A 24,899-nucleotide genomic window follows, 5' to 3' on the forward strand; every position below is an offset into this window, starting at 1 on the left:
TGACATGCTCCCTCTTCTTGGGCCCTGGCCAGGTGTGGAGGGAGGCGGCCAACGTGATGTGGCATGGGGAAGCAGTGTTGCTACTCTCATCAGCTCCATTCGAGCATGGGCGAGTTTTTCAGCCTGGTCACAAGGAATTTCAAAGAAAGGGGTCTCCTGAGACCCGGCTGTGTGCATCCCCTTTCTGCCTTTCTTTAGCCCTCTCACTTTTGAAGGTGGACACAGGCTCTCAGCTGGGGTCCAGCTTTAAGAAGGAAAGGCATTGGCTCTGCTTCTGCCTTTTGCAGATAGCTGTCACCCAGCAGCTCCGCCCAACCCTGGGGAGGGGCCCTGGCTGACCCTCACTCTCTTGGCAGGACAGTGTGGAGGTTGATGTGGAGCACCAAGGTAAAGCCTGAGCAGCACCATCATTGTTAACTGCTGTGGTGTAGGGGCCCCTGAAAACTCAGCATTCCAGGGGTGCTCTTTTTGGGAGAGTTGGGTATATGAATGCAGCTTTCAAAAATAAAACCAAAAATCCCAACCAATCACCATAAGAAGCAGTGGAAATCCACGGAACTGCCAAAAGAGGGGGAGAATTGCCTTGGCGTTCTCGGCCAGGACACTCCTGCTGTTCCGATTTGGTGCACGTCTTCAGGGTAGCGTCTTGGTTTGGAATCCACCAGCCCTCTGATGCCCACAAGTTTGTGCAAATGATGAAAATGAAAAAAACTGAGAAGAAAACAGAAAAGAAAATGTGTAAGATATTTCCTTTCCAAGCTCCAAGCTCTCAGCAGAACTACAGGACCCTCTACTAGGGACACAGGTTGGTGTGGGCAGAATAAGGCAGGCAGGACTGGAATGGAGGTCCTCTCTGTTGGCCTGGGATCCCTCCTCCTTGGCCTTGCTCACAGGCAGCAGAGGCCAAATGGGTTCGGAATAGAAAGGTTGTCATTTTGGAGTGGTAGTCTTTGGAAAGGTCATGCAAGTCCTCAGCAGACCTGAGGGTCACTGGGAGTGGTGTGGCTGCCACTGGAACTCCAAGGAGTTAGTCTGTAGCTGGGAGATAACAAACACATAGATGGGTCCCAAAAACTTACACTCTGATGTATGGGGCATTGGTTTGGCTCTATTCCTTCTCGGCTACTGCTCCTTGCAGCGTAGGGGGAGAGGCTTCTGCTCCTAAAAGTCAACAATTAGGCTTCATAGCACTTCCTCCTTGCATGCTTCCTTTAACCAACAAAAACTGCCACCATGCTGGGCTCTAAAATGTAGTACGATGACAACCACGGTGTAATAATCTATTTCCAAAGTTACGTGTCTAAGAATGACTAGGATGTGTCTCTGGTTGGTTCGCGGAGTTAGTCAAGCCCAACAAGAACTGACCAACTCAGTTGTGACTGAGTTGGCCAATTCGGACATGTGGAAGCAGCACACGCAGACTTGTGTGGTGGTGGGCCAGATATTACTCCATCTCTCAGCTCTTGGCCCTTCCTATCTCCTGGCCATTGTTGCCCACCACTGGCTCCCAGAGTCAGAACCTTGTAATCTGCCTGCCCCTGTCTACAGGTCTTCACTGACCACTATTCATTCACTACGCAACTCTATACTGGCCAGGAATTATACTCCTGGGGAGTAAACCAGGCTAACTGGGCCCTGAGAGGATAGTAGTGAGTGAGCGAGTGAGTGAGTGATGAGAATCTGCTGGTCAACGTTCAGTGACAAAAAAAAGCTTTCCATTCACCACAGTTTAGCCCAGGTTTAGCTTAAAGACAACTGAAGAGGCAGTATGCACTGTGAATAGAGATGGGGAAGTCATCCACCCGACGATGAACTCCTCATTCTGTCATAGTGGAGACGAAGCCCTCATCACCCAGCTTCTTCTTCCTTCAGATAGCTCACCTTCTTCCCAGCCCTCAGCAACACCAGCAAGCTCATAATGCTTTTTTCGAAGCTCTCCCAGTTTTTGACGCTCCTTCTGTAATTCAGTTTCTAGCTCCAGCACCCTAACCTGTGGGGAAAGTAAATGGAAATTTCTTTTGATCATCTACCTGAGAACTACCTAATTTTGATTTAATCCCTTTCCTCCATATTATTCACCTTGTTTACTCAGTTTACCCAGTTCTCAATTTCAACTCTCTTCTATGCTCTAATTGCTCTATTCTCTTATTCCTCCTTTTATCCCAGTGGCTCTTACGTTTTCGCACTGTGACCCTTTACTGGGAATGGATGATGCTTTGCAAATCCAATGCCTAATTCCTGTGTTCCTCTGGTCTATCACGACCCCAAAACAATGCTAACGTTTTCCCTACCTGTTCTAATCTAGCTGTAGCCCTTCTCCTGCAATCTCAGTTCTCTAGAACTCCAGGTAGAAACCAAATATGGTGGTTCTGGTATCTCTGAGGTGTTACTGCAACTTAGGGTTATTACTGCTACAGGAAAAGGCATGTGCTGTTACTCAAGGAAAGGCTGGTTCCTGGCGGCTATCCCTACTCTGTAATTTATTTATTAATTGAAGAATTATTTGCTGAGCACCCATCACGTACCCTAGGTTCTATCATAGGTGCTGGGACATGGTGGTGAACAGAAAAGATCCCTGCTCTCCCACAAAAGGAGAGACAAATGAATGAGATCAGATTGTAAGGAAATGACACAGCAAAGTGACACAGACAAAGGGCGGTCAGCAAAGGCTACTCTGAGGAAGAAACATTTGAGCTGAAACCTAAGTGACCATAAGAAATCAGCAGTTCAAAGAACTGGGGATGAGTATTCCAGGAAGACGAGGCAGCACGAGCAAATGCTCTAAGGTAGGATGCGTTTGAGGTGCTGGGAGAAGAGAAGTCCCAGGAGAAGAGAAGTCCTGGGAGAACGGAAGTCCCGGGAGAACAGAAGTCAAGTCCCGGGAGAACAGAAGTCCTGGGAGAACAGAAGTCAAGTCCCGGGAGAACAGAAGTCAAGTCCTGGGAGAACAGAAGTCAAGTCCTGGGAGAACAGAAGTCCCAGGAGAACAGAAGTCCCGGGAGAACAGAAGTCAAGTCCCGGGAGAACGGAAGTCAAGTCCTGGAGAAGAGAAGTCCCGGGAGAAAGGAAGTCCTCTATAGTTGATGTGGGAGAGGGAGCAGGTCATGAGATGAAGTTTGAAACTAGACCAGAATCATTTCACCCAGGGCCCACATGCTGGAGTAAGGAGTTTGTATATTCTCATAAGTGTAAAGGAGCCATTGATTGGAAGGTTTTAAGCAGGAAAGTGACATGTTGTAATTTATGTTTTAAAAGTAGGCGAAGAATGAATGAACTATACAGGGAAAAAAGTAGAAGCATTGAGACCTGGTTAGGTGGCCTTTTTTTTTAAAACTTTTTATTATGGAAAATTAAAACAAATATGGAGACCAGTAGAGTGAACTGCACCCAGCTTTTCACCCAGCTTCACCAATGATCAGCTCATGGCCAGACTTGGTTCAGCCATACTCGTTCTTATTCTCTTCTCCCTCTCCCTCACCCTGGCACAGAATTATTTATTTTGAAATAAATACTCACATACTTAGAGAAGGTAAGTTGCTTCTGTAGTAGTTCAGGAGAGAGACAATGGTAGCTTAGACCAGGGTGGTGAGATGGAAAAAAGTGGAAGGATTCAGGCTGTGTTGTGGAGATTTAGAGTTGGCAGGACTTGCTGATGGTCCGGATGTTGAGGGTGAGGGAAAGGGAAAAACCAAGGACGACTCAAGCATCCAGGTAGCTGGTGGTGCCATTTACTGAGTCAGAGAAGACAGAGAGGGGCAGATTTGGCTGGGGGAGATCAAGAGATCTCTTTGGATATGTTAAGTGTGAGGTATATATTGGGCATCCCAGCAGAGATATCAGGTAGGCAGTTGTCTAACTATGGAGCTCTAGGAGAAGATCTAGGCTGAGGAGAAGAATTTGGTATTTATCAGCATATAAACCTAACAAACCCAACCCATTGCTATGGAGTTATTTCGACTCATAGTCACCCTATAGGAACGGAGAAGAATTGCCCCATAGGGTTTTGAAACGATGGCGCATTTGAAATGATGACCTTTTGGTTAGCAGCTGAGCTCTTAACCACTGTACCACTAAGGCTCCTTATCAGCATAGAGAGTATTAAAGTCAAGAGGGACTGGATGAGACAGTAAGCAAGAGCGTGAGACAGAGGACTCAGGACCAGCACGGTCCTTTCAGTATTTAGTCAGAAGTTTGGCGACATGACTTTTCCTAAACATAAGTGACTCATCTGTAGACTTTTACCAGTCCAAATCTGATTCTGTCCCAAGGCTGATGGTCAGATATTCTAGAACAAGTAGGTCAGATTTTTTTTAGTATCCCACTGATTCCTGTTTTCACGGCATAACTGCTGAACAACTGAGAGAAATTGCCTTTGATAGGTTAACAGTGGACTGATGGAATTGTTGTAGAATTACTGGCCATCAGCCTTGGGATAAAATGCAGATTTGGACTGGTAAAGGTCTACAGATGGGTCCCTTAGCATTTCTTTAAATTAAAGGTCATTGCAAATAATTTGCATTAAAAAAAATTATTTAGAGTAAGACTATTAAATAACAGTTTTTGGACTACAAGGAGATCCCTGATAACATTCAGAGGAACACTAGTCCAAGCCTGGGGGCCAAGAGTTAAGATTTGAATCCCCTCTCTCCACCTTCAGTATTTCTTCTAGCAACATCTACATTCATTCTTGGGCCCCCACTCCCTCCAGTCTCTCTCACTGGCTCTTCTCCATGGAAATAATCTTTGGGGTCAATGTCTAAGGCAATACAGACTGACTAGAACTTAGACATGGAGTTCCTACCTGGGAATCCATCTCTTGGCGTTTGATCTGGGTCAGCGTCATGCTTGAGAAGTCCATGTTGTCTGCAATGAGAAAGGAGAAGGCCTTGTCACATATCATCCCTGGCTGACTCTCGCCTCACAGACAGTAACAATGCCCTGCTGAAATGCCTCATCTGGCATTTGCCAACACATAGCATGGTAGTACTTGAGGGATGAAGAGGAAGGAAGACACAGTTACAGAGTAACCAGGATCAGATCTCCCCAGGGGCATCCTAGCCCGTGGAGTCATTTCTTTAAATTCAGAGAAACAGCTAACAGGAAAATTTATTTAAGGGTCTGCCACTATAGCAGCGGCCTTATGTAATATCCCATCTTGTAAGAAAATAAGTGTGAATGTAAAAAGATGACACCTAAGAATTTAGAAACTTGGGATCATGGAGTAGAAGAATATAATAACAGCTAAAAGGATGGGTAAGAAAAGCATTACTTCAGGAAGACTACCTGTCTCCTCAATCTGTGATTTCCCAGAAATGGTTGAGGCCACGACCCCGGCAGTCGCCTGGTTTACTCCCCGAGAGGCCTGCTGTAGCTGGGCTAGGTTTGGGCTGTCCTTATCAGCTTTCACCTGCCAGGACAAAGCAGATTTAGGTTCACACAATACAGAGCAACAAGGACGGAGTCAAATAGGTTGGTCTGATGGCTCTTGACCACAACCTTGGCATGTCGCTTAATAATAAAATTATTCCTGGCTTATTTGCTCAGCGGCCCCAAAACTCGAGCTTCATCACTGATTTTTTTTTTTAAACACATTATTGTGTTTTTGATAAATGTTCACACAGCAAATCAGGTTCCCATTTGACAATTTCTATACAAACTGTTCAGTGACATTAGGTACTTTTCACAACGTGTTGACGTTCTCTGTAATTGCGTTCGTGTTGTTCCATTCCCAGTACTCTGGTTCCCTGCTCCCTTACCTTCCCATCTTGGCTTTAGAGTAGCTGTTGACCTTTTGGTCTTATATACATGGTTTTTTAATGGAGCCCCGTACTCATGGACAGTATCCTTTATTTTATGTGCCAATCTGTTATTTCACTAAAAGGTGACCTCAGGGGATAGTTTTGGTTGAGGGTTTAAAGAGTGTCTCAGGCCGACAGTCTCAGGAAGTCCTCTAGTCTCAACTGGTCCAGTATAAGTCTGTACTTTTTTAAGAATTTGAGTTCTCTTCTACATTTTTCTCTCATCTATTGTATCCCTGACCAGAACGGTCAGTAGTGCTATCCAGGCACCATCTAGTTCTGCTGGTTTCAGGGTAGATGAGGCTGTGGCTTGTGTAGGCTATTAGTCCTGTAGACTAGTTTCTTCTCTGAGACTCTCGTTTCCTTCTCTTTTTCTCCTGACGAGTAGAGACCAATAGTTGTATCTTCGATGGCTGACCACAAGTTTTTAAGACCCCAGAAACTGCTCACCTTACTACAATATAGAGCACGAACTTTGTGAACTATATTATGCCCACTGGAAACCCTGGGGGCGTAGTGGTTAAGAGCTATGGCTGCTAACCAAAAGGCTGGCAGTTCGAATCCACCAGGCGCTTCTTGGAAATTATATGGGGCAGTTCTCCTCTATCCTACAGGGTCACTATGAGTTGGAATCGACTCGACAGCAACGAGTTTTTTTTTTTTTTTTATTATGCCAATTGACTGAGTTGTCCTATGAGACTAAGCCTTCAAACCCAGAAAACCAATCTTGCAAGGTATTTGGTTATGTCTGAGAAGTAACTGTGTCCTCTATGAATAGATATGTGTGAACACACCTATCTGTAAGTACACGTACATGTAGATAATTCTATCTGTGCACACATATGTACTCACCTGTACCTACTCGTACACATATATGTCTATACACCTACATATATGACCATATGATTGTTTTTTGGTTATTGTTGGTATTGTTGCCAAATTATATATGTCTTATTCTTTAGCACAAACATCCTTTTCTCTTGTGTGCTTCTTAGTGGCATCATTTACTCTGGTCAAGTTGTGCTCATTACACTCACATTTGATGCTACTTTCCCATCACCATAATAACACGTACCTACGATCTAGACAACGATTCCCCCTCCCCCACCCGTCCCTGGCAACCCCCAATAAACACTGGTCTGTCTCTCTACATATATTCTTGTCTTCTTATAAAAGTGGGATCAGACAGTATTTGTTCTTAAGTGATTGACTTATTTAACTCAGCATTATGTCCTCCAGATCCAGCCAAGTTATGTGTTTTGCAGACTCATCACTCTTCTTTATGGCTGCGTAGTAATCCCTGATTTGCTCATCAGTTCATCCCCTGAAGAGCGCTTAGGCTCCTTCCATTTTCTTACTCTTGTGAGTAAAGCTGCGGTGAACACAGCTGTGCGTACTTCATCACTGATTTTGATAAAGGGTTCCACTGTGGAAGCCTAACTTGGCACAGCAGTAAGGATGATAAAAGAATACTCACTGGGGAAAGGATTTGGCTCACAAGCTTTGCATTAGATTAGCTGGGGTGTTGGTTCAAATTTGGAGACTTTTGAAGAGAGGCAGATATTGGCTGTGGAACCTAGGAGCCAAGCCGGATAATCTGTTGACTGTGCCAACATATTCTTACTTGAGCTCTCCTTGAATGTTGTAATTGCTCATCAGAAGTTGGTATGGCTGGGACCCTCAAAGGTGGCTTCTAACAAAAGGGAGAGGAGCCAAGAGGAGCTCATGGGGCGAGGTAGGCAGAGGGGTTCCTTGGTGAGAGATGAGAGGCTTTTTAGGGGAGGGTAGTCTGGGACTGGAGCCTTGGTGGTGCAGGGGTTAAGTGCTCGGCTGCTAACAGAAAGGTTGCTGGTTCAAACCCACCAGCTGCTCCACAGCACAAAGATGTGGCAGTCTGCTTCTGTAAAGATTTACAGCCTTGGACACCCTATGGGGCAGTTCTACTCTGTCCTACAGGGTTGCTATGAGTTGGAATTGATTTGACGGCAATGGGATTTTTTTTTTTTTTAGTGTGGGGTCCTTGAGAAGTAGAGTTTTTATTTGGGATCCAACCTACTGGGACCCTAGACAAATCATCTATTTTGGGGGCTAGCTCCACAGCACTAGTATTCTCTAATATAACCAGGCCTTACCATGTCCCCAGGATTCCCAGATGAGTCCTACCTTGGATGCAGCCACAAGCTGAGCTGTGCTAGCAGCAATCTCGTGAGAACACACCATTAGTTCCTCAAATTTCCCTCTGCCTTGTACCACCAGGTCAGCAGCATCCCTGATAGTCGGGAAAGAAGAAGACGGACTGTGTCACTGACAGCTGCAAGCCCCTCTGCTCCCACCTCTAGCCCACTCCTATCATACTGTCCTGCCCCTGTGGCCACAGGCGACCCAGACTCCTTTTTAAACTTTTAATCTACTCACTTCCTTGATCAACACTTCATTTCATGGGGGCAGATTTTTTTTCCCTCAGCTAGTCTCTGGGTGGATCAATGGAAGGGGGTGGAGGCGGGGAGCCGTGGGACTGACAGGCACTTACACCATGACCGTAGCTCCCCAGCCCACAGCTTTGGAGGCAGAGATGAGTCCTTCTGTCCATCGAGAGTTCTTGGCATAAAACTCTTTAGGGGATGCTGTACCCTGGAGAAGTGAAAAATAATCACAGCTGCCTTTTACTGAGTACCTACTGTGTGCACTCAATAAGCTGCCAGAAATTCAACCTGGATTTAGAAGAGGATGTGGAACCAGAGATCTCATTGCTGATGTCAGACGGATCCTGACTGAAAGCAGAGAATACCAAAAAGATGTTTACCTGTGTTTTATTGACTATGCTAAGGCATTCCACTGTGTGGATGGCAACAAATTATATATAACATTGTGGAGAATGGGAATTCCAGAACACTTAATTGTGCTCATGAGGAATCTGTCATGGATCAAGAGACAAGTCATTTGAACAGAACAAGGGGATACTGCATAGTTTAAAGTGCGCATCAGGGTTGTATCCTTTCACCATACCTATCCAATCTGTATGCTGAGCAAATAATCCAAGAAACTGGACTATATGAAGAAGAATGAGGCAACAGGATTGAAGGAAGACTCATTAACAACCTGCATTACGCAGATGGCACAACCTTGCTTGCTGAGAGTGAAGAGGACTTGAAGCACTTATGAAGATCAAAGACTACAGCCTTCAGTATGGATTACACCTCAACATAAAGACAACAAAAATCCTCACAACTGGACCAATAAGCAACATCATGATAAATGGAGAAAAGATTGAGGTTGTCGAGGATTTTATCTTACTTGGATCTACAGTCAACACCCATGGAAGCAGCACTCAAGAAATCAAATGACACATTGCATTGAGCAAATCGGCTGTAGGAGACCTCTTTAAAGTGTTAAAAAGCAAAGATGTCGTCCTGGGGACTAAGGTGCGCCTGACCCAAGCCATGGTATTTTCAATTACCTCATATGCATGAGAAAGCTGGACAATGAATCAGGAAGACTGAAGAATTGATGCCTTTGAATTGTGGTGTTGGCGAAGAATATTGACTATACCATGGACTGCCAAAATAAAAAACAAATCTGTCTTTGAAGAAGTACAACCAGAATGCTCCTTAGAAGCAAGGATGGTGAGACTGTGTTTTACGTACTTTGGACATATTGTCAGGAGGGATCAGTCCCTGGAGAAGGACATCATGCTTGGTAAAGTACGGGGTTAGTGGAAAAGAGGAAGACCCTCAATGAGGTGGATTGACACAGTGGCTGCAACAATGGCTCAAGCGTAACAACGACTGTAAGGATGGCGCAGGACCGGGCAGTGTTTCGTACTGTTGTGCATAGGGTCGCTATGAGTCGGAACTGGCTCGATGGCACCTAACAACAACAATAACAACTGTGTGCCAGGTGCTCTTATACACATTATCTCACATAGTCTTCACAGCAACCCTGAGAGGTAAGCATATTATTCCCATTTTATGGACGAGAAAACTGAAATTCAGAGGCAAAATACTTTTCCCAAGGTCACAGAGGAAATAAATGGACATAAATCCTAGGTTTTTCTGCCTGTAAAGCCCATAGCATTTCTATCATAACATTTCTATACTGTATACATAAGGGACAAAAATATATGGATAACTTATGATCTGGATGGAGTCTGGCCGCTTTCTATGATTTGCCGAAAGAGGAGAGGACACAGAATAACTTTTAAAAATTATTTCTACTTGGATTTAAAATAGGCTTTTATGCCTTAAAAGTATCTGTTCATCTGAGAATCTGCAGGTATGCCTTGCTTAGTTCCTTTTTCTATTACAGGGATAGAAAACACCGAGTCTCAGACTGATAAAAAGTACCACCAAAGCAAATATGGCTTCTTAGTTTACAGAACTGTCTTCTGGCCCATCGCCCTCTCCCTGGACCTCCACGTCCTGAGCTGCAGCGGCATCCTGGCTTGTGAGGAACAGACAGTAGCACCGGCAAAGGAGTGGGACACTAGAGTGATGATGCCGACAAGAGGCTGGTGGAAAGGGCCGCAACAGAGCCTGGTGTCGACACTCCATAGCAGAGGACGGTGCCAGATTTGCACTTCTGATTTGCCCAGTTTCCCAAGGTTGTCACCTCCTCTTCAGAGGGCCAGACCAGCACTGTAAATGGGGCTCCAGAGCAGGTACCATCAATGTCTGCCCTGGGTGAGTGAGTCTGCAGCTGGCTCATATGCCCGGCTGCTCTCTGGGGATGTGGCAGTGCTGTGGCCTCTGCTAACGTCCACTGGAACGGCAGCATAACCAGACCTTACGGAATTTGGATAAGCCCTATCAAGCAGACTTAGCCTCTCCGTGAACTGGGAATCTAGAACTGATTTCTGTTCTCCTTGTCTGCAGGCCCACACCCATGCTTACTGCTATGGTTTGAATTGTGTCCCTCCAAAATACATGCTGGAGTAATAAGCCCTGCACATACAGACGCGATCTAATCTCCTGTAACGCAGTTACCTTTCCATAATGCAGTCTAGTGCAATACCTTCAATCAGCTAAGGTCCTACTAGTGTAGGCTGGACCCTAAACCCAACCACTTCTTAGTACATAAAGAGCAGCACAGACACACAGAGGAGCCCCTGGGTCGTACAAACAAAAGGTGTGAACCCATCCAGGGGTGCCTGAGAAGACAGGCCTGGCCATCTGATTCCAAACGGTTATAGCCTTGGAAAGGGACTCCACAGCAAAAACGACACAGACACAGAGCAGGCAAGGACACGGGGGGGACAGACGGCAGGTGAGGATTACTCAGGAACCCAGGACACGGGGGGGACAGACGGCAGGTGAGGATTACTACGGAGCCAAGGACACGGGGAGACAGACGGCAGGTGAGGATTACTACGGAGCCAAGGACACGGGGGGGGACAGACGGCAGGTGAGGATTACTACGGAGCCAAGGACACGGGGAGACAGACGGCAGGTGAGGATTACTACGGAGCCAAGGACACGGGGGGGACAGACGGCAGGTGAGGATTACTACGGAGCCAAGGACACGGGGGACACAGACGGCAGGTGAGGATTACTACGGAGCCAAGGACACGGGGGAGACAGACGGCAGGTGAGGATTACTACGGAGCCAAGGACACGGGGAGACAGACGGCAGGTGAGGATTACTACGGAGCCAAGGACACGGGGAGACAGACGGCAGGTGAGGATTACTACGGAGCCAAGGTCAAGGGGGAGACAGACGGCAGGTGAGGATTACTACGGAGCCAAGGACACGGGGGAGACAGACGGCAGGTGAGGATTACTACGGAGCCAAGGACACGGGGGAGACAGACGGCAGGTGAGGATTACTACGGAGCCAAGGACACGGGGGAGACAGACGGCAGGTGAGGATTACTACGGAGCCAAGGACACGGGGGAGACAGACGGCAGGTGAGGATTACTACGGAGCCAAGGACACGGGGGAGACAGACGGCAGGTGAGGATTACTACGGAGCCAAGGACACGGGGGAGACAGACGGCAGGTGAGGATTACTACGGAGCCAAGGACACGGGGGAGACAGACGGCAGGTGAGGATTACTACGGAGCCAAGGACACGGGGGAGACAGACGGCAGGTGAGGATTACTACGGAGCCAAGGACACGGGGGAGACAGACGGCAGGTGAGGATTACTACGGAGCCAAGGACACGGGGGAGACAGACGGCAGGTGAGGATTACTACGGAGCCAAGGACACGGGGAGACAGACGGCAGGTGAGGATTACTACGGAGCCAAGGACACGGGGGAGACAGACGGCAGGTGAGGATTACTACGGAGCCAAGGACACGGGGGAGACAGACGGCAGGTGAGGATTACTACGGAGACAAGGACACGGGGGAGACAGACGGCAGGTGAGGATTACTACGGAGCCAAGGACACGGGGGAGACAGACGGCAGGTGAGGATTGCTAGGGAGCCAAGGACACGGGGGAGACAGACGGTAGGTGAGGATTACTCAGGTACCAAGGAAAACCTGGGGCTACCGGCAAAGAACCCACGAGCAGACGGCAGGTGAGGATTACTCAGGAACCAAGGACACGGGGGAGACAGACGGAAGGTGAGGATTACTAGGCAGCCAAGGACACGGGGAAGACAGACGGCAGGTGAGGATTACTACGGCGCCAAGGACACGCGGGGAGACAGACGGTAGGTGAGGATTACTCAGGTACCAAGGAAAACCTGGGCTACCGGCAAAGAACCCACGAGCAGACGGCAGGTGAGGATTACTCAGGAACCAAGGACACGGGGGAGACAGACGGCAGGTGAGGATTACTCAGGAACCAAGGACACGGGGGAGAAAGACGGCAGGTGAGGATTACTACGGAGCCAAGGACACGGGGGAGACAGACGGCAGGTGAGGATTACTACGGAGCGAAGGACACGGGGGAGACAGACGGCAGGTGAGGATTACTACGGAGCCAAGGACACGGGGGAGACAGACGGCAGGTGAGGATTACTACGGAGACAAGGACACGGGGGAGACAGACGGCAGGTGAGGATTACTACGGAGCCAAGGACACGGGGGAGACAGACGGCAGGTGAGGATTACTACGGAGCCAAGGACACGGGGGAGACAGACGGCAGGTGAGGATTACTACGGAGCCAAGGACACGGGGGAGACAGACGGCAGGTGAGGATTACTACGGAGCCAAGGACACGGGGGAGACAGACGGCAGGTGAGGATTACTACGGAGCCAAGGACACGGGGGAGAGAGACGGCAGGTGAGGATTACTACGGAGCCAAGGACATGGGGGGAGACAGACGGCAGGTGAGGATTACTACGGAGCCAAGGACACGGGGGAGACAGACGGCAGGTGAGGATTACTACGGAGCCAAGGACACGGGGGAGACAGACGGTAGGTGAGGATTACTCAGGTACCAAGGAAAACCTGGGGCTACCGGCAAAGAACCCACGAGCAGACGGCAGGTGAGGATTACTCAGGAACCAAGGACACGGGGGAGACAGACAGCAGGTGAGGATTACTACGGAGCCAAGGAAACGGGGGAGACAGACGGCAGGTGAGGCTTACTCAGGAACCAAGGACACGGGGGAGAGAGACGGCAGGTGAGGATTACTACGGAGCCAAGGACACGGGGGAGACAGACGGCAGGTGAGGATTACTACGGAGCCAAGGACACGCGGGGAGACAGACGGCAGGTGAGGATTACTACGGAGCCAAGGACACGGGGGAGACAGACGGCAGGTGAGGATTACTACGGAGCCAAGGACACGCGGGGAGACAGACGGCAGGTGAGGATTACTACGGGGCCAAGGACACGGGGGAGACAGACGGCAGGTGAGGATTACTACGGAGCCAAGGACACGCGGGGAGACAGACGGTAGGTGAGGATTACTCAGGTACCAAGGAAAACCTGGGGCTACCGGCAAAGAACCCACGAGCAGACGGCAGGTGAGGATTACTCAGGAACCAAGGACACGGGGGAAACAGACGGCAGGTGAGGATTACTACGGAGCCAAGGACACGGGGGAGACAGACGGCAGGTGAGGATTACTACGGAGCCAAGGACACGGGGGAGACAGACGGCAGGTGAGGATTACTACGGAGCCAAGGACACGCGGGGAGACAGACGGCAGGTGAGGATTACTATGGAGCCAAGGACATGGGGCAGACAGACGGCAGGTGAGGATTACTCAGGAACCAAGGACGGGGGGAGACAGACGGCAGGTGAGGATTACTCAGGAACCAAGGACACGGGGGAGACAGACGGCAGGTGAGGATTACTCAGGAACCAAGGACACGGGGGAGACAGACGGCAGGTGAGGATTACTACGGAGCCAAGGACACGCGGGGAGACAGACGGTAGGTGAGGATTACTCAGGTACCAAGGAAAACCTGGGGCTACCGGCAAAGAACCCACGAGCAGACGGCAGGTGAGGATTACTCAGGAACCAAGGACACGGGGGAGACAGACGGCAGGTGAGGATTACTACGGAGCCAAGGACACGCGGGGAGACAGACGGCAGGTGAGGATTACTACGGAGCCAAGGACACGCGGGGAGACAGACGGCAGGTGAGGATTACTACGGAGCCAGGGACACGGGGGAGACAGACGGCAGGTGAGGATTACTACGGAGCCAGGGACACGGGGGAGACAGACGGCAGGTGAGGATTACTACGGAGCCAAGGACACGCGGGGAGACAGACGGCAGGTGAGGATTACTACGGAGCCAAGGACACGGGGGAGACAGACGGCAGGTGAGGATTACTACGGAGCCAAGGACACGCGGGGAGACAGACGGCAGGTGAGGATTACTACGGAGCCAAGGACACGGGGGAGACAGACGGCAGGTGAGGATTACTACGGAGCCAAGGACACGGGGGAGACAGACGGCAGGTGAGGATTACTACGGAGCCAAGGACACAGGGGAGACAGACGGCAGGTGAGGATTACTACGGAGCCAAGGACACGGGGGAGACAGACGGCAGGTGAGGATTACTACGGAGCCAAGGACACGCGGGGAGACAGACGGTAGGTGAGGATTACTCAGGTAGGAAGGAAAACCTGGGGCTACCGGCAAAGAACCCACGAGCAGACGGCAGGTGAGGATTACTCAGGAACCAAGGACATGGGGAAGACAGACGGCAGGTGAGGATTACTACGGAGCCAAGGACACGGGGGGAGACAGACGGCAGGTGAGGATTACTACGGAGCCAAGGACACGGGGGGAGACAGACGGCAGGTGAGGATTACTACGGAGCCAAGGACACGCGGGGAGACAGACGGCAGGTGAGGATTACTCAGGAACCAAGGACACGGGGAAGACAGACGGCAGGGGAGGATTACTACGGAGCCAAGGACACGGGGGAGACAGACGGCAGGTGAGGATTACTACGGAGCCAAGGACACGGGGGGAGACAGACGGCAGGTGAGGATTACTCAGGAACCAAGGACACGGAGGGAGACAGATGGCAGGTGAGGATTACTCAGGAACCAAGGACATGGGGAAGACAGACGGCAGGTGAGGATTACTACGGAGCCAAGGACATGGGGGAGACAGATGGCAGGTGAGGATTACTACGGAGCCAAGGACACGCGGGGAGACAGACGGCAGGTGAGGATTACTCAGGAACCAAGGACACGGGGAAGACAGACGGCAGGTGAGGATTACTATGGAGCCAAGGACACGGGGGGAGACAGACGGCAGGTGAGGATTACTCAGGAAGCAAGGACACGGGGGGAGAGAGATGGCAGGTGAGGATTACTCAGGAACCAAGGACATGGGGAAGACAGACGGCAGGTGAGGATTACTACGGAGCCAAGGACATGGGGAAGACAGATGGCAGGTGAGGATTACTCAGGAACCAAGGACATGGGGGAGACAGACGGCAGGTGAGGATTACTACGGAGCCAAGGACACGGGGGGAGACAGACGGCAGGTGAGGATTACTACGGAGCCAAGGACACGGGGGGAGACAGACGGCAGGTGAGGATTACTACCGAGCCAGGGACACTGGGGAGACAGACGGCAGGTGAGGATTACTACGGAGCCAAGGACACGCGGGGAGACAGACGGCAGGTGAGGATTACTCAGGAACCAAGGACACGGGGAAGACAGACGGCAGGTGAGGATTACTACGGAGCCAAGGACACGGGGGAGACAGACGGCAGGTGAGGATTACTACGGAGCCAAGGACACGCGGGGAGACAGACGGCAGGTGAGGATTACTCAGGAACCAAGGACACGGGGAAGACAGACGGCAGGTGAGGATTACTACGGAGCCAAGGACACGGGGGAGACAGACGGCAGGTGAGGATTACTACGGAGCCAAGGACACGGGGGGAGACAGACGGCAGGTGAGGATTACTCAGGAACCAAGGACACGGGGGGAGACAGATGGCAGGTGAGGATTACTCAGGAACCAAGGACATGGGGAAGACAGACGGCAGGTGAGGATTACTACGGAGCCAAGGACACGGGGGGAGACAGACGGCAGGTGAGGATTACTCAGGAACCAAGGACACGGGGAAGACAGACGGCAGGTGAGGATTACTACGGAGCCAAGGACACGGGGGGAGAGAGACGGCAGGTGAGGATTACTCAGGAACCAAGGACACGGGGAAGACAGACGGCAGGTGAGGATTACTACGGAGCCAAGGACACGGGGGAGACAGATGGCAGGTCAGGATTACTCAGGAACCAAGGACACGGGGGAGACAGACGGCAGGTGAGGATTACTACGGAGCCAAGGACACGGGGGAGACAGATGGCAGGTCAGGATTACTCAGGAACCAAGGACACGGGGGAGACAGACGGCAGGTGAGGATTACTACGGAGCCAAGGACACGGGGGGAGACAGACGGCAGGTGAGGATTACTACGGAGCCAAGGACACGGGGGGAGACAGACGGCAGGTGAGGATTACTACGGAGCCAAGGACACGGGGGGAGACAGACGGCAGGTGAGGATTACTACGGAGCCAAGGACACGGGGGAGACAGACGGCAGGTGAGGATTACTCAGGAACCAAGGACACGGGGAAGACAGACGGCAGGGGAGGATTACTACGGAGCCAAGGACACGGGGGAGACAGACGGCAGGTGAGGATTACTACGGAGCCAAGGACACGGGGGGAGACAGACGGCAGGTGAGGATTACTCAGGAACCAAGGACACGGGGGGAGACAGATGGCAGGTGAGGATTACTCAGGAACCAAGGACATGGGGAAGACAGACGGCAGGTGAGGATTACTACGGAGCCAAGGACATGGGGGAGACAGACGGCAGGTGAGGATTACTACGGAGCCAAGGACACGCGGGGAGACAGACGGCAGGTGAAGATTACTCAGGAACCAAGGACACGGGGAAGAGAGACGGCAGGTGAGGATTACTATGGAGCCAAGGACACGGGGGGAGACAGACGGCAGGTGAGGATTACTCAGGAAGCAAGGACACGGGGGGAGAGAGATGGCAGGTGAGGATTACTCAGGAACCAAGGACATGGGGAAGACAGACGGCAGGTGAGGATTACTACGGAGCCAAGGACATGGGGAAGACAGATGGCAGGTGAGGATTACTCAGGAACCAAGGACATGGGGGAGACAGACGGCAGGTGAGGATTACTACGGAGCCAAGGACACGGGGGGAGACAGACGGCAGGTGAGGATTACTACGGAGCCAAGGACACGGGGGGAGACAGACGGCAGGTGAGGATTACTACCGAGCCAGGGACACGGGGGAGACAGACGGCAGGTGAGGATTACTACGGAGCCAAGGACACGCGGGGAGACAGACGGCAGGTGAGGATTACTCAGGAACCAAGGACACGGGGAAGACAGACGGCAGGTGAGGATTACTACGGAGCCAAGGACACGGGGGAGACAGACGGCAGGTGAGGATTACTACGGAGCCAAGGACACGGGGGAGACAGACGGCAGGTGAGGATTACTCAGGAACCAAGGACACGGGGAAGACAGACGGCAGGTGAGGATTACTACGGAGCCAAGGACACGGGGGAGACAGACGGCAGGTGAGGATTACTACGGAGCCAAGGACACGGGGGGAGACAGACGGCAGGTGAGGATTACTCAGGAACCAAGGACACGGGGGGAGACAGATGGCAGGTGAGGATTACTCAGGAACCAAGGACATGGGGAAGACAGACGGCAGGTGAGGATTACTACGGAGCCAAGGACACGGGGGGAGACAGACGGCAGGTGAGGATTACTCAGGAACCAAGGACACGGGGAAGACAGACGGCAGGTGAGGATTACTACGGAGCCAAGGACACGGGGGGAGAGAGACGGCAGGTGAGGATTACTCAGGAACCAAGGACACGGGGAAGACAGACGGCAGGTGAGGATTACTACGGAGCCAAGGACACGGGGGAGACAGACGGCAGGTGAGGATTACTACGGAGCGAAGGACACGGGGGAGACAGACGGCAGGTGAGGATTACTACGGAGCCAAGGACACGGGGGAGACAGACGGCAGGTGAGGATTACTACGGAGCCAAGGACACGCGGGGAGACAGACGGCAGGTGAGGATTACTCAGGAACCAAGGACACGGGGAAGACAGACGGCAGGTGAGGATTACTACGGAGCCAAGGACACGGGGGAGACAGACGGCAGGTGAGGATTACTACGGAGCCAAGGACACGGGGGGAGACAGACGGCAGGCGAGGAGTACTCAGGAACCAAGGACACGGGGGGAGACAGATGGCAGGTGAGGATTACTCAGGAACCAAGGACATGGGGAAGACAGACGGCAGGTGAGGATTAGTACGGAGCCAAGGACATGGGGAAGACAGACGGCAGGTGAGGATTACTCAGGAACCAAGGATATGGGGGAGACAGACGGCAGGTGAGGATTACTACGGAGCCAAGGACACGGGGGGAGACAGACGGCAGGTGAGGATTACTACGGAGCCAAGGACATGGGGGAGACAGTCGGCAGGTGAGGATTACTCAGTAATCAAGGAAAACCTGGGGCTACCGGCAAAGAATCCACAAGGCCGAGACCCTGACTGGGACTTTAAGCCTCCGGATTGTGAGAAAATAAATTTCTGTTTTTAAAGCCATCCACTTGGGGTATTTGTTACCGCAGGGCTGGAAACTAAGATACTTACCCTGCCACTTTCCACAATCTCTCTCTGGAGGTCCTTGGAGGCTACAATCAGGACCTGGATAGCTTGCATTAGGCTGGTGCAGGAACCAAGGATCCTGCAGAAGAAAGACCAGGGGCACAGAGACCACCAACTATGAAGACTTCCGTTCTCGTTTTCACTCTTAAACACAGGCAAACTTGGAATGGGAAAGGGAGGCAGGGAAAGAGCTGAAATTGGTGGAAAGCTCTGAGGGAAAGAATGGTGGGTGAGAAGACTTGACTGTGGAACTTGTTCATAAGGACTATTTAAGTGATAATTCTTGGGGTTTCTTTACCCCTATAATGCAATGGCAATGTTATTTCCATTATTAATACTGTTATCAACAATTACACAGACTCAACCCTTCCCTGTGGCTGCTAACATTGTTCTAATTCCCGAATGGGTATGTAAGTATAAGCCAGTACAAGAAAGACCTCTATCGGCCCCATAGCTGCTACCATGCTGCTCAGACTGACCTCTCGTTCACCTCCAATTTGACTCCTGTGTCTCCTGCTCTGGATTTGCTGAGCATCTCCTGTTAAAAAGAAACATGGTTTCTAAATATGGCATAGGTACTGAGAAACCCTGATGTACGCCTACACTGAGCCCAGCACCCTGTGGTAGCTGAGAAACCCCAAACTAGAAGTGCCTATCCAAGTCCTCGAGAGAGCCAGGGAAAGAATCCAGACCTCTGGTCTAGCTGGGTGGAATTCAGTGACAGCGGGCCGGCTCTGTAATCAGTGAGGGTCTTAGAGGCAGGTGCTCACACTGAGGCAGGCAGCTGAAGTCTCCCACTAAAGGAGTGACATATGACCTTTCAAGTGCTGTCCACTCAGCTTTTCCCGAGACAACTGTTGCCACTGATTAGGAGTACCATCGATTTATTGAGTGCGTAGCCCTGAGATAAATATGCGTTACTTCATTTAATTCTTACAACATCCCCGTGAGGTAAGTACTATTATTAGCGCCATCATTTAGAAATGGAATCTGAACCTTAGCAAGGTTAATGTAACTTCCTGGAAGTTACACAACTAGTCCGTGGTCAGTCTGGAACTTGAACCCAGGACGGTCTGACACCACAGCATCTTACTCTGAAGGAAACTGCTTACCTTCCTGCAGTGAGGATCTCCTCATTTTCTATCCCTCCGAGAGCCCAGTGAGTTTGGGCTTTGCTCTGTTTTATGGGGCCCTCTGTAGCCTTAGTGAATGTAAGGTACATTTAACGGGCAGTGATGCCACAGGGCTGCGGCCAGGGCATCAGCTGAGGAGGCCCTGCAGAAAGCGCCGTACCTCAATTCTGGCAGTAGCAGTCTCAATAGCAGCAGAAGTGGCAGCCATCTCCGTGTCCACCAGGTCCCCCAGCTCCTCCTGTTTGAGATCCAGGCCTCTGGGTAAGAGCTCCTAAAAAAAGTGTGACATGACCTTTTGACCTCTATATTCTTCCTTGGCCGACTTAGAACCTCCGCAGGGTGGCAGAAGGTGGGAGGGGCCCCGCCATGCAAGCCGTCCGCAGACCCCATCTGGTAGTCTTTACCGTGCGCGCTCCGGAACCTCACTCGGAACCCACTTCCTTCTAAAAAGCCATTCCGACCCAACCCCATGAGCGTACTTAGCTGCAGGGTCTATCATGTTCTTCTGGAGCTGTTGAGACATTCTATCCTCCTCGTCTCTTAACCTCTGTATTCCAACTTATAAAATCTGTGTCACGTTCTGTGCAATTCCCTCAACTCTGTCATCCAGTTCACTAATTCTTTCTTCAGCTTTAATTTGCTGTTGAACCTGTATACTGTTCTTACTTTCAGTGATTATATTTTTCATTTCTAAAAGTTCTATATGGTTCTTTTTTGATTATGTCTGGTTACTTCTGAAAATATTTTATTCCTCTGTCACACTTTTAATACTTTTTATTAATTCTTTAAACATATCAAACATATTTATTATGACTTATATTCCTTAGGACTTTATCTGTAGAAACTCTTTGAGGCCTAGGTTCAAAGACAATCTGGATCTGTTTCTGCCAGGTACCTGACTACTTTAAATTTAATTTTCAATTTAAGATTTTCATGCCATACAGGTAGTATGAGATTTGGGTCCTGAACCCATGTAAAGGTGGCTTGTGGTTAGGAATTTTCTAGGGAGCTGTGTTTTCTTTTCCTCCCAGAACTAAGTTTGAAATAAGGTCTCCCCTTGTAGGGCAGAGGAGTCCCTGGGTGGTGCAAATGTTTAAGCACTCAACTACCAACCACAAGGTTGACGGTTTGAACTCATCCACCTCAAATCCACCCAGAGGTGCCTCAGGAGAAAGACGTGGCAATCTGCTTCCAAAAGTTCACAGCCTTGAAAACCCTATGGAGCAGTTCCACTCTGCACACATGGGGTCTCCACACGTTGGAACAGACTCAATGGCAACTGGTTTTTGGAAGGCAGGTTTTTTCTCCAGACATTCAACTAAAGTGTAACCCTTTGGGGTTCCTTTCTTGGTGGGAAAGGTCTCCATTCCAATCTTCTATCCTACTTGGCCCTAGGTTTTGTTCCTTATTCTCTTCTGTATGTGGCAGACCCCCTTCCACAGGACAAACTCTGGCTGTGGCATCCTTTGGTTTCTGATTCTACGATTTCCTTCGTTTTCATTCACTCAATTAAAATGATCTCTTTTCCAGGTTGCATCCATCATTTTAAAGCTCCTGTGCTGGAAAGACTTCTCTGACTATCTATCTCATCAGCCTTACTGACAGAAAGAAAGCCTGCCCACAGTCTTTCTACCACATCTTGCATTTTTATTGGTGGAAAGGGCTTTGTTTTCCTTAATTTATGTTTTTATCTCTCCATCGTGTCTTACGTACTGTGAATCACATGATGAGCGCTCAGTTTACTCAATTCAGCAACATAGTGGGAGAGCTGCTCCTTCTCGAATGAAAGCAGGCTGTGGTAGTGCTGGCTAGGCCACCACCCCCAGGTTAATAATAGTAAAATGTCACTATTATTAAGAAAAAAGTTTATGATTTTCCATTATCCGTCATCTTCCTTCATCCAGACATTCAAGTTCTCCAAAACCTCCTTGTCCGTTTCTCCCCCTACACCTTCCTTCCCGTCAGATCCACCTTTTCATCTTTTTTGCTTTCTCCATGTGCATATTGAATTTATCAAACATTTGCTGGGTGTTCACCACCTGCCAGATATTCTGCCAGTGACCAGGAATACAACATGAATAAGGTGTGGTTTCTACCCTTGAGGGGCTCATCTGATGGGGGAAACAGACACATAAGCCGGTACACTACAGTGCATCCCACCAACACTCCAAGGTGAGGGCAGTGGGCCCCAGGAAGGGGTAAGGGCCAGACTGAGAAGGTCCTTGTATGTCAAAACTACGTAACTTGATTTTTGTTATCAAATTAAAGTTATCATAATCAGATCTCTATTTTTGGAAGACAGCAGAGGAAAGAGGCCAGATGCAGAGAAAATAATCAGAAGGCTGTTTTAAGAGTCCAAATGAGAGAAGACGAGGATCTGAACTATGGCTCTGACTCCTTCCTTGTGTTACTGCTGCCACACATTTCTGGAGTTAATGAGATGCTGCCTTGTTCTGTACTCTTCAAACAGGTTTCTGCTGCAGTTCTCATCACACTCTCCAGAAATGGTGGATTTTCTTACCTTCTCTCGATGGAGGCCAAGTCTTATTTGTCCCTGTATTACACACATTCACTACATCTTTATTGAATAAATGAATAAACAGTTATCTCCATTTTAGCATAGCAAGGATTGTGAGGATGGTGCAGGACTAGGCAGTGTCTCATTCTGTTGTACACCGGGTGGCTATGAGTTGGAACTGACTTGACTGCACCTGACAACAACAACAACTCCATTTTAGGTGTTAGCTCCCCAACCAGATAAGTCTGTGAAGACCAGGAAACTGCTTTGATATTTTGATACTTCCTGGTGTAGTGATATGGAGCCCTGGGCGCAGCAGTTAGAACTCGTCTGTTAACCAAAAGGTTGGCAGTTTGAATCCACCAGGTGCTCCTTGGAAACCCTATGGGGCAGTTCTACTCTGTCCTATAGGGTCACTATGAGTCAGAATAGACTCGATGGCAACGAGTTTGGTTTGGTTTTTAGTATAGTGATGAAGAAGCCCTGGTGGCACAGTGGTTAAGGTCTCAACTGCTAACCGAAAGGTTGGCAGTTCAAACCCGCCAGCCACTCCGTGGGATAAAGATGTGGCAGTCTGCATTTGTAAAGATTACAGCTTTGAAAATCCTATGGGGCAGTTCTACTCTGTCCTATAGGGTTGCCATGAGTCAGAATCGACTTGACGGGTTTAGAATAGTGACGACCACACAGCAGATTCTCAGATAAAAGCCACTGAGTTAATTAAAACCGGAAAGTCCCTCAGGAAGTCAGGTTTTCCAGCTTTAACTCTTATTTTCTAGAAATCAAGTTATAAATGCAAAAAGAACTGGCTTAGAATGTTGCTGATTCCCTGGCAAATCACCGGCACTCATACCCAAGAACAATAATAACCTTTCTCAATAACAATACCTCGCCGATTGCCGCCATCTTGCTGAGGCAGTCCCTCAGGGCTGTGCTGCTGGCATTCCCAAGGCTTTCCTCTTCCTCCAGGGAAGCCAGGTAGGTGAGCGTTTCCCTGCCATACTGCTTACAGGTTTCGGCCAGTGCTAGAGATGCAAGGTGACAGACTGTAAGGCCCCTTGCTCCCCCTGCTTTCATGAACGGCCCCTCACGCCCAGGTACTCACAGTCAGCCGGCTCTGGTGGGGCTCGAAGGCAGGTAGCACTACTGTGAAGAATGGTGTCACCAGTCAAGTGGGCAAGGAGGGTTACTGAATGGAGGAGCCCACTAATATCTGCCAGGAGTTGAAAGAAAAGTTCCTCAGTCCTGATCGAGGGTATCACTTTCATACCCCCTCTTCCCAAGGTACACCCACTCCTTTCTGGGTACACAGGGATCTGGCACTCCTTCCACATTCAAGCATTTCTGACCCTGTCCAGCCGTCACTAATGACAGACCCAATTCTACTTTCTCACCCTCCGGGCAGGCCAGATACTGGCTCCGGCTTTTTTCTAGTTGTTCAATGCAGCTGGAAACAGACTTGATCCTGGAGAGAAGGTGATCTGTGAAAGGGAAGAGGCTAAGTCAGAGGACGAGTCCTCACAGCTGTCTGTATCCTCACTAGTTAAGCCACTTGACGGATGAGCCTACCTATTGAGTGACCCTGGCCCTGCGGGAGTTGCCCTAAGACGGACAAGGGAGGAGAGATTGTTGGTTATGCAGGTACTGATGTGATGTGTGTGATCTTTTGCAGGAGCATCCAAAGCTATGCTTCTGAGACTGTCTTGTCCCTTATCCAAGAAACAGGGCGACTGCGTTCCTAGCCCAGACTTTAGCCCTCCTTTCTCATCCCTGCCCAGCACGAACTTTCCTGTTGAGTCTTTGATGGCCCTTTGACTCTAATGACTCTTAAGCTCAGACCCTTGGCTCTAGCAGGCTAATCCACGATCCTGCTCTGCATATAACACGGTCTCTGTGCCTCCCCTTCCTCTGCACACAGGGCCATGGGACTGCAGAGCAGGACAGCTCAGAGTATGGGCTCCTGAGTCACAAAGCCACTACTAGCGGTGTGATCCCAGACTGTCTGTGCCTGCCTCTTCACCTGAAAGAATGGGAGTAACAGTGCTACCTCGTGGAGTCACTACAAGGGTTAGGTGGGTAAAGGAATGTAAAGCACTTAGAATAGTGCCTGGCACACAGTACCCCAAAAAACCCAAACCCATTGCCGTTGAGTTGATTCTGACTTGTGGCAACCCCATGTGTTTCACAGAAGAACTGTGCTCCACAGGGTTTTCATGGCTTTGCTTCTGGGGTGCTTCTGGGTGGGACCAAATTGCCACCTTTTTTGTTAGTAGCCCAGCGCGTAACCATTTGTGCCACCGTGGGACTCCAGCACACAGTAAGGGCTCAATAAACGT

At 50.0% G+C, this 24,899-nt stretch overlaps 1 protein-coding gene across 3 annotated transcripts in view; it reads right to left on the minus strand.

The window, feature by feature from the left end:
• Positions 1-207: 207 nt before the first annotated feature.
• Positions 208-24,899, minus strand: part of HIP1 (huntingtin interacting protein 1) — a 264,035-nt gene continuing 239,343 nt past the window's right edge. For all 3 annotated transcript variants that reach the window (XM_049904717.1, XM_049904715.1, XM_049904716.1), the window contains 13 exons: positions 23,958-24,044; positions 23,669-23,776; positions 23,452-23,588; positions 20,206-20,316; positions 19,392-19,450; positions 18,898-18,991; positions 8,329-8,429; positions 7,962-8,067; positions 5,284-5,407; positions 4,802-4,863; positions 1,882-1,990; positions 1,080-1,161; positions 208-711 (listed from right to left, as the gene is read on the minus strand). In XM_049904717.1, coding sequence (XP_049760674.1) covers positions 1,109-1,161; positions 1,882-1,990; positions 4,802-4,863; positions 5,284-5,407; positions 7,962-8,067; positions 8,329-8,429; positions 18,898-18,991; positions 19,392-19,450; positions 20,206-20,316; positions 23,452-23,588; positions 23,669-23,776; positions 23,958-24,044 — 1,151 coding nt within the window. In that variant the 3' untranslated portion in view covers positions 208-711; positions 1,080-1,108. The remainder of the gene's footprint in view (positions 712-1,079; positions 1,162-1,881; positions 1,991-4,801; positions 4,864-5,283; positions 5,408-7,961; positions 8,068-8,328; positions 8,430-18,897; positions 18,992-19,391; positions 19,451-20,205; positions 20,317-23,451; positions 23,589-23,668; positions 23,777-23,957; positions 24,045-24,899) is intronic.

Source organism: Elephas maximus, chromosome 12 (assembly GCF_024166365.1).
Source record: "Elephas maximus indicus isolate mEleMax1 chromosome 12, mEleMax1 primary haplotype, whole genome shotgun sequence".
Classification (NCBI taxonomy): domain Eukaryota; kingdom Metazoa; phylum Chordata; class Mammalia; order Proboscidea; family Elephantidae; genus Elephas; species Elephas maximus.